The sequence below is a fragment of the Halichoerus grypus genome, chromosome 14 (assembly GCF_964656455.1).
Source record: "Halichoerus grypus chromosome 14, mHalGry1.hap1.1, whole genome shotgun sequence".
In the NCBI taxonomy this organism is placed as follows: domain Eukaryota; kingdom Metazoa; phylum Chordata; class Mammalia; order Carnivora; family Phocidae; genus Halichoerus; species Halichoerus grypus.
Genome location: NC_135725.1, coordinates 61766001 through 61782266, shown reverse-complemented (window position 1 = coordinate 61782266; position 16266 = coordinate 61766001). Strand labels below are relative to the sequence as shown.

The window sequence follows — 16266 nt, the reverse complement described above, 5'->3', positions numbered from 1 at the left end:
TACAATGCACAGAGGCATAAAGGTGAAAGAGATGGGGAAGTAGATGGAATGAGGCATATAGTACATTAGAAGGAGAGGGATCTTCTCTTCTTACCTCTTAGGACCCTTTCTGCTTGTCCTCTTACCCCCCTCCCTGTATACACACAACCTCTGCTTTCTCACTATTCTCATTCAAGCACCAGTGTGCATCTAAACATTTTCCAGTTCTCTTCTTTGGCTTTGAACCTTGAGGTCACAGAATCAAAAGTTTTGCCACCATTTACCCCTACTTTGTGCTACTTTCCTCTCATGGTAGGTACAATAGTGGTTCTTAAAAATCCATGATTCCTATGCTTTTAAATCTAAAATTATGCATGAGAAGTCCCAAAGCTTTAATTGCTTTTCAAAGGGATACTTCATCCAAATGGAAGATTAAGAACCATTATAAGGAGAAGTGTCTCTCTAAGTGTAGGCTGATGACCACCTATATTAGAATCATTTAGGTTTTTTTAAAGGCAGATTCCTAGGTCTCACCTCCAAATAAACAGTTGCCTTATAAACTACAAATAATCAGATATAACTCTAGAAAGGATAATAAAAAGCCTCTCAGATCACATAATAAAAGTGCTACATATTTAAGTTCCTGTTTTCCATAAAAAGAAAATTTACCTTTGAAATTTAGATGTAGCAAGCTGCTTCATCAGTGTTTCCAAACCTCCTTTGCATCGCAGTACTGTCACACTCGGTAATGCGTTATTTTGCATGATTATCATTAGATAATGATATCTAGGGTCAGGAGGGCAAATACCTCTCATTTTCCGCACTAGTCTGTCCACAAATTAAGCGAGACATTACTTTCAACACCACCATCTAGTGGCAAACGCAGCTATTACGGCCCCAGTTTTATAAAGTGTACATAGCTCAATTGTTCTCAAACTTGTTTCTGCAGGAGCACAGATTAATGGCATTCCTCCTGGAAACAGATTAATAGCATTCTTTTCCAAATTTTCATGGACAGAGGACAGAGAACACATATATGAATTTGATCAATTTTAAAGTGTGTGTTTTATTTTTATTATTTTTTTAAAGATTTTATTTATTTATTGGAGAGAGACAGAGATAGCGAGAGAGAGCCGGAGCAGGGAGGGGAGGGAGAAGCAGGCTCCCCGCTGAGTGCAGAGCCCTTACATGGGACTAGATCCCAGGACCCTGGGATCATGACCTGAGCCGAAGGCGGACGCTTAACTGACTGAGACACCCAGGCGCCCCAAAGTGTGTGTGTTTTAAACCACAACCCTCTCTTTATATCTTTGGCTGGTTGTTTTCTACTAGTGATTTATAACTCCACGACAAATGAAAAGGTTTAGCAACAGATGTTCATGGTTGAGCTTTTAAAATCTGTGGACTTCCACGCTTTTGAATATTTCATATTGCAAGCCATATGTTCCCCCCACCCCAAACAGGATAAAAAAAAAAAAACCCAGAAACAGAATTATATGTACAGAGAAACTTGATATAGGGGAGAGATGACCTTACAAGTAAGTAGGCGAAGGGATAGTATCGCTGCAAGGATAACTGGTCATCGCATGGGATGAAAACAGGATTCTTGTTGGCTCTCAACTTTTCATAGCTGCCCAGAAACAAAGATCACAATCTCTCCCATGTACATGGCATATTGACTCTCAATTTCATTCTTGCTTCAGTTCCCGCGTGGTATGGAACACAAAAAAGTCCCCACCTCTTAACCCCTATTCCAGTGTGACGCTCCTCATCCATTAGACGTGAAATAAGGCTTACTTAGGGTTCCTTGCTGACAAAACATCGTTTTTATTGTGGAAAAATTGGGAGTACACAGAAGTATAAATAATCATGTGCATTCCCACCACTCAAGAATTTCTAATTTCCTAACATCCGATCGTTGTGCTATGTGGTAACTGCATATACATATCCTTTTTAAAATTCAGAGTCATTCATTGGACACGTAGGTTGTTTATATTAATGTTTGAGAGAGCCATCTCAGTGCGTAAATCTTCATCGAAGTGTCCCCCTTCGCAAGCGCGGTAATTCTGAGTCGCTGACTGGCAGGGAATCGCAGCGGGTCAGCGGCAGGGAACAGCGAGCCACGTCCGGGAGAGGAACGGAGGCCGGGAAATGGAAATCGAAACCCTACTGGTGCCACCAGCTGCGGCCGCCTACAGCGCGTCCCACTCCCCGCGCATGCGCCAGGCCCCGGACCCGCACCACCCCGCCAGGGCGGCTACTGCGCAGGCACCAGGCTCGGAGACCGGAAGCGGAAGGCCTGTCGCGTCGAGTCGACACCTCAGTGAGTAGTAGCCATGCGCGTCTTGGAGGAGACGGGGCCTCAGCCCACAGCGACCCCGTGCGGGTGCGTGAAGCCGGCTCTGGAAACAGGTAATTTCTGAGAAACCCGCGGTTCCGCACTCAAAAGAGGCCTAGGCTCAGGCCGCTGACCTGACTGTAGAGAGGGATGTAAAATGCGAGAACTTGAACCGGAGTGCGTCATTCTACTTATTGCGAAGCCACGGATCACGTGCACCTGCGACCACGTGATTGTGCTGAGGCGAGCGGAACGATGTCATCTCCTGTTCTGTTCTTGGTAGCCGCGGTTGGGTTGGGCCTGGCACTGTGGCTGGAACAACCACGTGCAGTGTAACAGCCTTTCTCGCAGAGTTCTTGCTCGTGTAGGAGAGATAGGATGTGAACGCTGGTGTTAGGCGGGTTAGGAGTTAATAAATACCCCCGAGAGAGAGGCATCCTGTGCTGTAGGAAGTGAGGCGGGAGATGTGGAAAAGTTCTGGGGCGAAGGGAAGAGACAGGAAATCTTTTTAAACTGGGCTTGGAAAGATGGGCATGAGTTTATTTTCACCTCATTATATAGAGCGGAATATTAACTTTAGAAATTAGAAGACACAAATGGAAGAAAATGTCTGCCATCACCCAGAGAAAAGCACTGCTAATATCCTGGTGCCTACCTTCCATACTTGTTTCAGTGCATGCACGCTAGAAAAATGGATTATGTGACCCCACTGTTTCATAACTTCTTTCTAAAACTTAAGTTTCATATAAATCTATGGCCGTTAATAGTTTTAAGGGATTGCACATTATTTTGCTTTAGAGATGTGTTCTAACTAACCAGTTCCCTATTGTTGGGCATTTAAGTTACTGCCAGTTGTCACTGTTGTGAAGAAAATTCTTAAGACTAAAATGTTTGTGCGTGTTATGTTTAACTTAGATTAAATTTACTGAAATTACTGTTACTTGTCAAAGGTTGTGCTCATTTAAAAATTGTTGCATGGTGCTAGATTACAGGCCTAATAGTTTGACAGGCAGGAAGGAGCAGGGCTCAGAGGTCTATTACATAGCACCAGATTGGGGAGCTATAAGTTTGAAATACTGGATGGTACAAGGAGGTTGATTGGATTCAGATTGTAGAGAACCTTGAATACCAGGTGGCTCAGTGAGTTAAGCGGCTGCCTTCAACTCGGGTCATGATCCCAGGGTCCTTGGATCGAGCCCCACAAAGGGGTCCTTGCTCAGTGGGGAGCTGATTCTCCCCTGCCTGCTGTTCCCCCTGCTTGTACTTGCTCTCTGCCTCTCTCTCTCTCTCTCTGTCAAATAAATAAATAAAATCTTAAAAAAATATATATATATATGGGGCGCCTGGGTGGCTCAGTCGTTAAGCGTCTGCCTTCGGCTCAGGTCATGATCCCAGGGTCCTGGGATCGAGCCCCGCATCGGGCTCCCTGCTTGGCGGGAAGCCTGCTTCTCCCTCTCCCACTCCCCCTGCTTGTGTGTGTTCCCTCTCTCGCTGTGTCTCTCTCTGTCAAATAAATAAAATCTATAAACTAAAAAAAAATATATATATATATATATTAACAGTTATATATAGTTATATATTAACAGTTATAGATTTTATAAATAAAATCTATAAACTAAAAAAAATATATATATAATATAACAGCATAAACAGTTATATATATATAAACTGTATATAAACAGTTTTATATATATATATATATAACGTCTGTTAACAGTGTGGGAAACATGGAAAATTTAGTTAGAGGGTAGCATAAGATTAAGGAACACAGAGTCTGGAGTATTGGTGTAGAGTATTTTAACAAAGGGAGGGACCTGTGCTAGGGACATGAATTATATTTTACAGTCCCGGCAGGAGGGTCAAAAGGACCGGAACTTTCTGTCAGCACTAAGACATACAGATAAACTTTGTGTACAAAAACTCAGCATTAATAACTTGTTGGCTTTTCTCTTATTACACAGTTAGTACAATTGTAGTATTGTTAAAATGAGGGAAAAGCCTAAGTAAGAGCTTGGAAAACCACTTTTTGCTGAGCACTTTGTGTGGTACTAGGTGCTTTACATATTTTTCCCGTGATATTGAAACATATTGTGAGACTCTCCCCAACCAACTGTTAATTCCACTGTGATAAGAGTTCTTGTTGTTTCTTTTATTCAAACTTAGCTCAATGTCTGGCAATTGTATGATATTGGAGTGTTTGTTAAACAAATGAAAACAAGACACAGGGATCCCATCTTATTAGGTTAGGGGTTCTTTTTTGGCCATTTTTCTTTATGGCATTTTAATGAACACCAGGATTGTTTGGCCTCAGTTTCCTCATCTTTAAGGTATTTACTGTCTTTATTCCACAGGAACATGGATGAGGATAAACAAAAGAATGCCTGTAAACATATTTGGAAAAAATTTAAAGTCATCAAAAACATACACAGTATGGAAGGGTCTTAGAATCGTAATATTGAGAGAAAAAGCAAGTCTGAGAAGATAACATGCAGTTTGATACCAGTTTTTGTGGAGTTCAAAGACAAAATAAATGAAGTATTATATAGGCATGCATATGCATGTGATAAAATTATATTAAAGGAAGTGAGTGATAAAGATCCCATTCAGGCACCTGTTTATCTCAGGGGGAAAGGATGGATTTGCCATAGGAGAGAAGCAACATAAAAAGATACATTTTGTTGGTAAAGCTCTAGTTCTTGGAATGGGTGGTGGGTACACAGGATTTCGTAGTATTATGCTCTATTATACATTTATTACATGTAATATTTTATATGTAGCCAATAATACAGTTTTAATAAGTGAAGAGTAACTAAAGGTGCTGTGAGGGACAACACCAGGCCTATAATCTTACTACCTGTGCTGGTAGGATAGACTTAATTAATGGAAGCTGGAAATAAAATGATGGTCTAGAGTGTCTGTATATCATCTCTTAAAAGAAGTAAAGTTTTCATGAGATGTGAAAAAAAAAGTTATTTGTAAATTCAAAATGCTAGGGATACCTTGGACTTTAAACAACTATATTGGTGCTGCTTGGCTTTTCTTCTTTTGAAAGGAGTTACTATTTAGGAAGAAAAAAAAGAGGATTTCTGATTGTTGTAAAAATTTCAAATATTATACAAATTACAAAGTTAAATATAAAAATAATCCAAAAATCTCAGTGTCTGTTTTTACCATATTACCACATCCGTTTTACCAAAATGTTAACATTTTGGTGAATATCATTCCAAATAGCTTTCTAAACATATATAGGTACATATTTAAATAGGTAAATGTATAAGCAAACTTTCATAAATGGGATTATATTCTTCCAGTTTTTCACTTTCCATTTTAATCAGTTTAAACCATCCTTTTTTTCCATGTAACATGAATTTTTTGAGTACCTACCCCCTTGCATGCAATGTACTAGATCGTGAACATAGCAGGAAACAAGATAGAAAAACTACCCACATGGAGCCTACATTCTCGGGGCAGAGAGCTACTAGACCAAGCCTAACCTGAAATCTCTTCTGTCTGTAGATATTTTAGTAGTATGATTATGATCCCATGCACTCCCTTTATTGCTTAAACTACTTTGTTTCATATGTTCTGTTTTCAATTGAATGCATCCTTATTTGGACATGTTTTCCCCACTATCTGAAAGTAGATCATTCCTATGAAATTTTTCATGAGCTTAAATGGCATAATGCGAAGAAGCAATTACCATTAATTTATGTGGAAAAATTGTTGAGTGTTCCCAGGCCCAAAAAATAACCTCTCAGGCTTTTCTGTTACTTCAGGACACACATCGCTAGTAGATGCACAAAATAAGTCAAAATAAAGCACAGATCCTCACAGACACAGTTCAAAGCTCTGGTGGCTTGATGCTCAGATGCTGAGTGTAGTTCCTGGGGAAGGACCTGGGTGGGGCTGATCTCACTACTTGGGGGGCACCCTGCATCTATAACAGTTTGCTGCAGAACAAATGCTGAACACTTTTCACTTTTGCCCTTTTTTTGGTAAAAGCAGACATTCTCTTTGGATTTCTTTTGATTAGCAAAAACAGGTACTGATGTAGGTCTTTTCACAAACACACAGTGGCTTAATGCAAACTTTAGAAAAGCATGAGGATGTCTGTATACAACCTCTGTCTCCTTATCTTTCATTATTCTTTGCCTTATCTTTCACACTCCAGCCAATCAAAATAGCTTGTTCCCTGCATGTGCTATGACACTTCTCATTTAATTTTGTGCATGTTATTCCCTCTGTTTTATTTTAAAATATTTTTTAAATAATTAATTTATTCTTTAGAGAGAGAGAGCTCGTGTGCACAAGCATGAGCAGGGGGAGGGGCAGAGGGAGAGAATCTCAAGCAGACTCCATGCTCGGCACAGAGCCCAACTTGGGGCTTGATCTCACAACCCTGAGATCATGACCTCAGCAGAAAGCAAGAGTTGAGACGCTTAACCAACTTAGCCACCCAGGTGCCCCAATTCCCTCTATTTTAAATACCCTTTTAGCCCCGACCAAAGTCACATACCTTGGTAATGGTAACATAGAATTTGAATTATGGTCATAGTAGAACTTCTGAGAATGTCCCGTTTTTCTTAGACCTGCACTCTTTTGGCTATCTAAAGGGATATAATAATGTGTGTGTAGTGTTGAAGATACTTATATGTTTTCATGATATGTGAATCATTTTTAATAGTTGCATAACACTTGGTAGATGTTAAAACTATGAAATCAGTGCATTAAAGAAAACATGTTTTCCTACATCTTTATTTGACATTTTGACTAATGATTTCTTACCTGCTTTTCTTCTGTAGGGAATCTTTTAACTGAACCAATTGGCTACTTGGAATCCTGTTTCTCAGCCAAGAATGGTACTCCAAGGCAGCCATCTATTTGTACCCATTCGAGGGCTTGTTTGAGAATTAGAAAGAGCATCTTTAATAATCCTGAACATTCCTTGATGGGCTTAGAACAGTTTTCTCATGTTTGGTAAGTTGTTTTATAGTTAGAAGTGGTTCTTTGGGTCAGAACTTGCCCTTGAGTAAAGTACTCCAGTTGAAGGCAGCCTTGGAGTCTGTCATCCAGACCACACTTACTATTGCATGGAGTTCCTGTACCAAATTCACACACATGACTATATGCATAACTTGGATGCCCTCATGGAAGCTTGGGATCCACTGAGGGTGCACGTTCCATTTGCAGTTGGTTCTTTTTTTTTTTTTTAATATTTTATTTATTTATTTGATAGAGACAGCAAGAGAGGGAACACAAGCAGGGGGAGTGGGAGAGGGAGAAGCAGGCTTCCTGCTGAGCAGGGAGCCTGATGCGGGGCTCGATCCCAGGATCCTGGAATCATGACCTGAGCCAAAGACAGACGCCTAATGACTGAGCCACCCAGGTGCCCCATTTGCAGTTGGTTCTGATTGTGAGGAATGCCTTCTATTGAACTGAAATCTGTAGATCTCGATTCTGCCTGTGGGTCATTATTCTACCTTCTGGACCAGGGGTCAGGAAGCTACAGCCCGTGGACCAAATCCATCTACCTCCCATCTTTGTAAATAAGTTTATGGGAACACAGCCACTCCCGTTCATCTATGTATTGTGTATGGCTGCTTTTGTGGTACAGTGGCAGAGTTGAGTAGTTACAACAGAGACTGGTTGGCCTGCAAACCCTCAAATATTTACTGTATGACCCTTTACAGAAAAAGTTTGCAGACTCTGCTCTAGACCCATGAACAATTAAGTCTGTTCTTCCTAAGAGACAAAAGAGACTTTAGAAATCTGGATACTCTAAATAAAGTGTTACCTGTATTAGCACCTGTGTTATATTAGTGTTACTGTCACTTGCAATTCTGTCTCTGTCCATTTTTCCTCACTCCAGCATCACCAGTATGACTTGGTCTAATTTTACTGGTGAAGACCTAAAATTAAGTATTTATTCTGAAATAGCTTATGTTTTTGTTAATTTGGAGATGTGGGTAGAGTAAAAACAACATGTGTCTGACCTAGTTTGTATGATCTTGGTTAAATTAATTAAATTAAAAACATTGCTGATATAAAAAAAATGGGTCCAGATCTATATAAAGAGATTTTTGTATCCTTCCTATTTTTCTTCTCACTCATTCTCACCCCCAACACTCTTCAGAGATTTTTATTGTTAATAGCTTGGTGTATATCCTACCTTGCCTTTTCTTTTTCTTTTTTAATAGAGAAGCATAAACATACACATTGGGAGTAGGTGTTTGTTTTAAACAATGGAATATGTTTTCTTCATTTAACAGTGTATATCATGACAGTACATACAGATTTATCCTTTTTGCTTTAATGGCTGTCTCTTATTGCGAAATACAGATAGACCATGATTTGACCATGGTATATCTCTTGTTATGATTTGACCATGGTATATCTCTTGTTAATGGATTTTGCTATTACAGTAATGCTGTAGCAAACCTTCTTAGACACAATTCTTGGCACTTGTACATTTTTACAAATAGGTATCAGAAATGATTATATTGAGCTAGAGGGTGTGCGTATTTACAATTTTGGAGAGCTACTGCCAAATTGTGCTCTAAAAAGCTTAATTTATATATCATAAGTGTATGAAAATGACCTGTTTCCTACATTCTTGCTAACATTAAATGTTAAAGTTTTTCTGCATTTTTGTTGGACGGAAAAACAATATACTTTTAAAATTTTATTTATTTACTCATTTGAGAGAGAGAGTGAGCATGCACACACATGGGGAGAGGGGCAGAGGGAGAGAATCCCAAGCAGGGATTGATCTCACCACCCTGAGATCATGATCTGAGCTGAAATCAAGAATCAGATGCTCAACCAACTAAGCCACCCAGGTGCCCCGAGAAAAACAATATTTTATTTTTCAGTTAAATTTCTTAATTATTAGGTTCAACATCTTTTCATTTGGTTGCTACTATTTCTTACTCTTTTGTCAATTCATGTTCTTTGCTTAATTTCTTATAATGAGTTGCCCTTTACTTTGTGATTTGTAGGAACAGTCCATTGTACATGTAGCAAACATTTTCTCCTGGGATGACATTTTGTAGTCATAAATTTAATGATTTAATGAGTTCAAATCTGTTACTGTTTCTCTTCATGGCTTCCTGCTTTTATGTCTTACTTAGGAAGACCCAGTCAAGTTATTTAACATTTCTGAGCCTGGATTTCCTCATTCTTAAATTGGGGGATAAATTACAAATCTTAGGCTTGTTAAGAGAGTTAAATGAGTATAAAAATGTCTAGTAGACTGCCTGGCAAATAGCAGCCCAGGCTCTTACTTTATAAATACTGCTTATTCAGGCACTTGACAAACATTTGTAAAGTTCCTACCACGTGCCAGTAATTGTGTTAGGGGCAAAGGATATAGAGATAAGACTCTGCCTTCCTTCAAGGAATGAGAATGACATTTTTTTTTTCCCCACTGATTACATTGTAATACCATTAAAAGCATTCTTTCAGCTTTAATTTGTGGGATTAAAGATTAAATTTTTTTCCCCCATCAAATCATTATGATAAATTAACTAATGTTCTTTTCAAAGTTTTTTTCACCATCAAATCATTATGATAAATTAACTAGTGTTCTTTTCTTACTTGGTGGTTTGGTTTATTTTCAATAGGATTTTGTTTGTCTTTCACAAAAATGGTCATTTGAGCTGTAAGGCAAAAGTGCAGCCTCCTAGGCTGAATGGTGCAAAGACTGGAGTTTTCTCCACAAGGAGCCCACATCGTCCCAATGCAATAGGACTGACCCTGGCCAAGCTGGAAAAGATAGAAGGTAACAAATTTCATTTCTACTTTTATCTTTTTTTTCCTTATCTAAAAGAAGTCTTATAAAACAAACATAGTATTCACTGGCTGTTATTCAGATGAGTACCAATGGTGTTAACCCCTGAGAACTACCAGGCATGGAAGAACCTGAAATGACTAAAAGAATGTTACCCTTTGAAATCAGCTCTCATAGGATGCTCAGAGTTTAATTATATCATCACATATATTAGGAACTATTACATTATTTAAAAATAATGTATAATTTCATAATCATTAAATTAGTAACCAAATTTTCTCTGACTTGGAATACAGTAAATACAAAATTATTCAAAAATAATTGGACACTTTCAGAATTAACACACAGTAACTGGTTGTATGTGTAGATACGGTAAACACATAGGGTGGTGTTGTATTCTTTCTTCCTTGCACCTTTGAGGAAATGGACATGCACTGTGGCTGTAGTACAGTTGTTAACTCTGATGTGTCAGAGGGTCTGCAATGAATCTCACTATAATAACATTTAAACACCTGTCAGATTGTGGAAGTACCTGTGTAGAATACCAGGTTAGTTTTACCTGTGTATCAGATACAGCCTACTTACTGAGCCATACATTCTTTTTTTTTTTTTAAGATTTTATTTATTATTATTTTTTTTTATTTGAGACAGAGAGAGAGAGAGAGAGAGACAGAGCACAAGCAGAGAGAGCGGCAGGCAGAGGGAGAAGCAGGCTCCTTGCTGAGCAAGGAGCCCGATGTGGGACTTGATCCCAGGGCCCTGGGATCATGACCTGAGCCGAAGGCAGGAAGGCAGACACTTAACCGACTGAGCCACCCAGGTGTCCCATTCTTTGGAAGCATCCCATTCTTTTTTTTTTTTTTTTTTTTAAGTATAATTGACATATTAGTTTCAAGTATGATTTAGTATTTATATACATTGTGAAATGATCACCACAATAAGTCTAGATGTCATTTGTCACCATATAGTTAAAAATTTTTTTTCTTATGGTATGAACTTTCAAGATCTACTCTCAACAACTTTCAAATATACAATACAATATTATTGACTGTAGTCACTGTGCTGTACATTACATCGCCATGACTTACTTATTTTATAATTGGGAGTTTGTACCTCTTGAACCCCTTTACCCATTTCACCTATCTCCCTACTCTGTTCCCTCTGGCAACCACTGATCTGTTCTCTGTATCTTTAAGTTTTGGTTTGTTTGTTTTGTTTGTTAGTAAGGCATCCTGTTCTTGAATCACTCTGACCTAATAAGCGCATTTGTTGGAGAGACAGAAGACTGGGAGTCAGGAGACCATTCCAGGCTTTAGCTTGCTTGTGGACAAAGGAGTAGGACCAGGCTTTAGCTAAAGTGGACAAAGGAGTAGGACCTGCCCTCTCTGGGACTCCATAGTATTTTAAGGATCTTATGAAACAAAAGCTCTAAGAGTACTTCTCAGGTTACTTAGTGCTAAATAGGTAAGACCAGTTATTTTGCTTGTTTTTTGCCAGAACTTGAACTACCTCCCCTGGGTTGTATTTAACCCAGCCTTGGATAGATTTTCCAGGAAAATTCTGTAGCCAGTCCAACTTGAGCTTTATCAGTTTGTGATGGCCAACCAGCTTGGGTAACAGTACTGAACATTTTATGATCATTTGTGCAACCCACACATATTTTCTGAGCACTGTATATGTGCCAGGCATTGTTTTAGGTGCTGAGGGTATAGTGGTAAACAAATTAGAAATGTAAGAGGCAAACACAATAACACTATAGACATTCTTAACAAATAAGTGTTATGGTGACTACTAGTGTTTGTGTGGTGCTTTACCGTTTATAAAAAGCATTTATGTATGTTATCTGTCAGTGGCTCTTTGGGTTTGATAGGGTAGCAGTCCACCTTTTATGGATGAGGGAGCTGAGGCTCTTTGATGTTTGATAATATTACCTAATAGCATCCAGCCAGGTGGTTGTATAACTCTAAATCCCATGAACTTTTACATATGCTACAATACTTCCTTCTGCAGACATTGTTAGGCATATCCATTAGTTAGGAAGTCCAAAGTCATTATTCCAAAGTTCCAGGCTCATTCACAGTGAGCATGTTTTAGAAATCAGAGTCCTTTGTTAGTCTTGTTTTCTAAAATGGAGACAGAGAATGTGATCACATATAATTTTTTGATTCTCATTTGGCCAATTTCCCAAGAATCAAGTTAGTAGACTCTGCACCAGTAGCAGGAGCTGGACATGCAGCTGTATAAGTGAGACAAAAGACCTGTCCTTAATATTTGGCAATGGTGACTTATGTTCTGCTTAATTGTTTGAGTCTTGATGGATGTGTTAGATTTCCATTGCTGTGTAACAAATTACCACACACTTAATCAGTTTATTTATTTATTTATTTATTTATTTATTTATTTATTTATTTATTTTTAAAGATTTTATTTATTTGAGAGAAAGTGAGGGACAGAGCACTAGTGGAAGGGGAGGGGCAAAGGGAGAGGGAGAAGCAGACTCCCTGCTGAGCAGGGAGCTGGATGATGTGGGGCTCGATCCCAGGACCCTGGGATCATGACCTGAGCCAAAGGCAGACACTTAACTGACTGAGCCACCCAGGCGCCCCTACTTAATCGGTTTAAAAAATACCCATTTATTATCTTTTTGAAATATTATTATGTTTCATAATAATGAATTTACAAGTATGGGAACAGCTTTGCCAGTCCTCTGCTTAGGATCTTACCAGGCTGCAAATTAGGTGTCATCTGGGATGAGTTCTTACGTGGAAGCTCAACTGTGGAAGAATTTGCTTCCAGACTCCCTCAGGTTGTTGGCAGAATTCACTTCCTTGTAGTTGTGGAACTGAGAGCCACAACTGCTTGCTGGGTGTTGGCTGGTGGCTGCTCTCAGCTCCTAGAGGCTCCTGCAGTGCCTTGTCACATGGGCTTTCCCAGTGTGGTTGCTTACTTCATCAGGCCCACAAGGAGAATCTCTCGAGTGAATCTGCCTGCAGGTACAGGAGTCTCAGATAAGGTAACATAGTCATTGGAGCGATAACCATGTCATACTCAAAAGATGGAGATTATCAAAGGGTGTCAACACCAGCAAGTGGGCATTCTGGGGGCCACCTTAGTGTCTGTTTGCCACAGTGGAAATCCTCATTGATCCCACAGAGATATATTGAGGACTCTGATGTGCCTGGAACAGAGTTAGAAGTCCCAGTGATGCAAAGATGAGTCAGTGCTCAAGGGCCTACTCACTGTCTAGGGAGAAAGACCAACTAGGTCATTGCCAGACCATGTGAAATGGGCTGTAGTAGAGGTTTGTACATAGGTTTCTCTGTGGAGCCCAGAGGAAAGAATGCTTATGTGTGGAAGAGCCAGAAAGGCTCTGTAGAAGAGGTATTATAGAAGAGCCTTAAAGAGCATGTAGAAGTTCAACAGGTGAAGAAGAGGATGGGTTTCCAGGTAGAATGAAAAGGGTGTGTTGGCACCAGGTATAAGAGAGCCTGGTGTGTAAGAGAATTGTGAGTTAAACTTGGTGAGTCATAGGCAGATGGTGTTGGTTCTTAATTGTTTGCACTGTTCTTCATTGTTAAGATTTCTAAGAGGATGTGTTTTTCACATTATAGGTGGAGCTATATATCTTTCTGGAATTGACATGATTCATGGCACACCTATCCTAGACATAAAGCCCTACATAGCTGAGTATGATTCGCCACAAAATTTGATTGAGCCCCTACAGGACCTTAATTTACAGAATAACCAATATAAACCGCAAAACACATCCCGGTCTAATGGCAAGACTGACAGCTGTGACCAGCGACAGCTCTCAAGGTGTGATAAACCACAAGCCTGTAGTCACACTAAGGAGAAACCTAAATGTCCTGAAGACAGAACTTCAGGAGAGAACTATATGAAACATGATAACTCAGCAAAAATCCAGCGAAACTCCCCTCAGCACAGGGACATAGCAGCAGATTTGGGTTTAGAATCAAGACGTGATCAGAGTCTGACTGTGGCAGAAGAACAAATTGGCTCATATTGCCTTGAGAAGAGCTTTTCAGAGGAAGGTACAGAAAAGAAGCTAAAGAGAGGGAAAGAAGCAGTGATCACACAAGGAAATAGTGCAGAGATGCCACCCGTGGCTCCCCCCTGCCCTTCCAGCATGGCCGGTGCATCCCGCCGCAGCGTGGTCCCAGCCTGGGTGAGAGAGGCCCCTGTGGCCACCTTGGAAGTCCGCTTCACCCCTCACGCAGAGATGGACCTCGAGTGCCTCAGTTCAGAAGGTGGACCAGGTACTTTCTGTCTCTTGTTTCGGAATGAGAGCTTTAGCCAAATTTGGTATTTCTGAGGGCAGTTATATGGAGTGTTTGTCAGTATGACTGGTGGTAAGAAATGTAGGAGTATAAAATTATATTTGGGCAGCAGCACCATCTGACGATGCGCCTTGTTCAGCACAGTGAATCCCAGACACTCAGTAAAGTGTTTGCTGAGAATGGTTGCTGCCTCACGAGGTGGCTCATGATTTAGGGCCTCTTGTCAATCTGTTACAGTAGTTCCTGGAGTTTTCAAACAGCATTCAGAAGCTAAATTGTGCTTGTTCTATACTTGGGTTAAGTTTTTTCATCTGTTTCACTATCTGACTAGAGACGTATCCCATCTTATTCTAACTATCAGGTAGCTGATAGCTCTCCCTATGGCACAGAGCCTAGGGGTAAAAGGGAAGAGTCTCTTAGCACAGTAACTGTCCCTGTAACAAGTCTTAGCACTAGAGACCTGCCCTTCACTGTAGAAGAGAGGCCACCGGGCTTTTACTTGGAGCTTGTGTACTTTAACACATGGTTTTTAACAGACACTGTAACCTGGTTTTCCCAGCCCATAGCTGATCCGAGGCAGCAATCTAGAATGAAGGAAGGTGGTTGCAGTGAGTCCAGTAAGAAGTAGCCAGTTAGTTGCCAGGGATATGTCTTATTTCATCTGCCACTCCACAGTGTGTTTCTCATTCTTTCCAAAGGCTTTATGTTTAAACAAAGCATTTGATTTTTAAATTGACCTCTTTATTTAAAAAGTTTTGTTTATGAAAGTTGTTTCATCATTGTATACAGTTGATGGGAGGAGGAAGGTCAGTTTTAAAAGGTTTTTGTGATAGAACAAAGAAAGCAGTGCTGCCTAGAAGATACTTTATATTTATACTTACCCTTTGGCCTGCAGTTATCAGTGAATGCTTCCTACTTTGGAAAGATTTATCTTTTTCAAACTGTAGTGCTGTGTGTCTGAGAGGTTATAATGTGCCTTGTTGATTCGAAAAAATCGTTAAAAAGAGAAATTATGAAATGTAACTATAAAACAGGGACTGATTGAGACCAGCAGAATTTGGAGTTAATATAGAAATAAGAAATGACCTCAGAAGGTTTAGAGTCTAGAAAAGATAAAAGATACTGAAATGGTGGCGGTGTGTTGGTGTAGGGGTGGGGGGATTGGCGCTGGAATGGAGTGCTTGTGGGCACATGAGGGGGAGAAAGATTATGACTTGGGGAGCAGGGAGGAAATCTGGGAAGGCTTCCTGGAGGAAAAAGTATTTGAGCTGAGTCTGGAAGAATTAAGTAGGCAGAGAAGTGAGGGAAGGGCACCTATTACAAATGAACAGCCACGCCAAGGCCTGGAACTTTTACCAATTACACTGTTACTGAAGAGTGTGATGTTTTTGGAATTCCTCTTTTTTGAGTGGCCCTGGAGTCATTTCATGAGCCATGCAATAAAAGAATCTTAGCACTGCATGCTTGGTCCTTGGTGGGGATTTTTTGTTTTTTGTTTTTTTGTTTTTTTTTAAGGATTCCATGTGATCAACACTTGAATTAGTCCTTGGTTTTTGACCAAAGATTGAACTTCATGGCTTTATTTACGAACTTACTGGATATAACCCAAGTGATTTTTGGCTGTTTTCTAAAAATTGAATTTACTTTCAGAGGAATAAAGATCCACCACCACTGCAGATGCTATTTTGAACAAGAACAACATTATTTAAAGCACATACCTGGCCTTCATTTGGATGTATGTTATATTGTAGCTATTAAAAATTAAGTCACAGTTAATTTTTTATTTAAGTTTTGTACATACTGTATTTTTAAAAATTAAAATACATTCATGATGATATGTAGGAAGCTTTGCCACTTAACAG

General features: G+C 39.7%; 1 protein-coding gene across 6 annotated transcripts in view; it reads left to right on the top strand.

Moving 5' to 3' along the window:
- Nucleotides 1-2244: 2244 nt before the first annotated feature.
- Nucleotides 2245-16266, top strand: part of TRMO (tRNA methyltransferase O) — a 42489-nt gene continuing 28467 nt past the window's right edge. For all 6 annotated transcript variants that reach the window (XM_078061502.1, XM_078061501.1, XM_036077498.2 and 3 more), the window contains exons 1-4: nt 2245-2391; nt 7120-7294; nt 9940-10097; nt 13718-14383. In XM_078061502.1, the coding sequence (XP_077917628.1) occupies nt 2316-2391; nt 7120-7294; nt 9940-10097; nt 13718-14383 (1075 nt within the window). In that variant the 5' untranslated portion in view covers nt 2245-2315. The remainder of the gene's footprint in view (nt 2392-7119; nt 7295-9939; nt 10098-13717; nt 14384-16266) is intronic.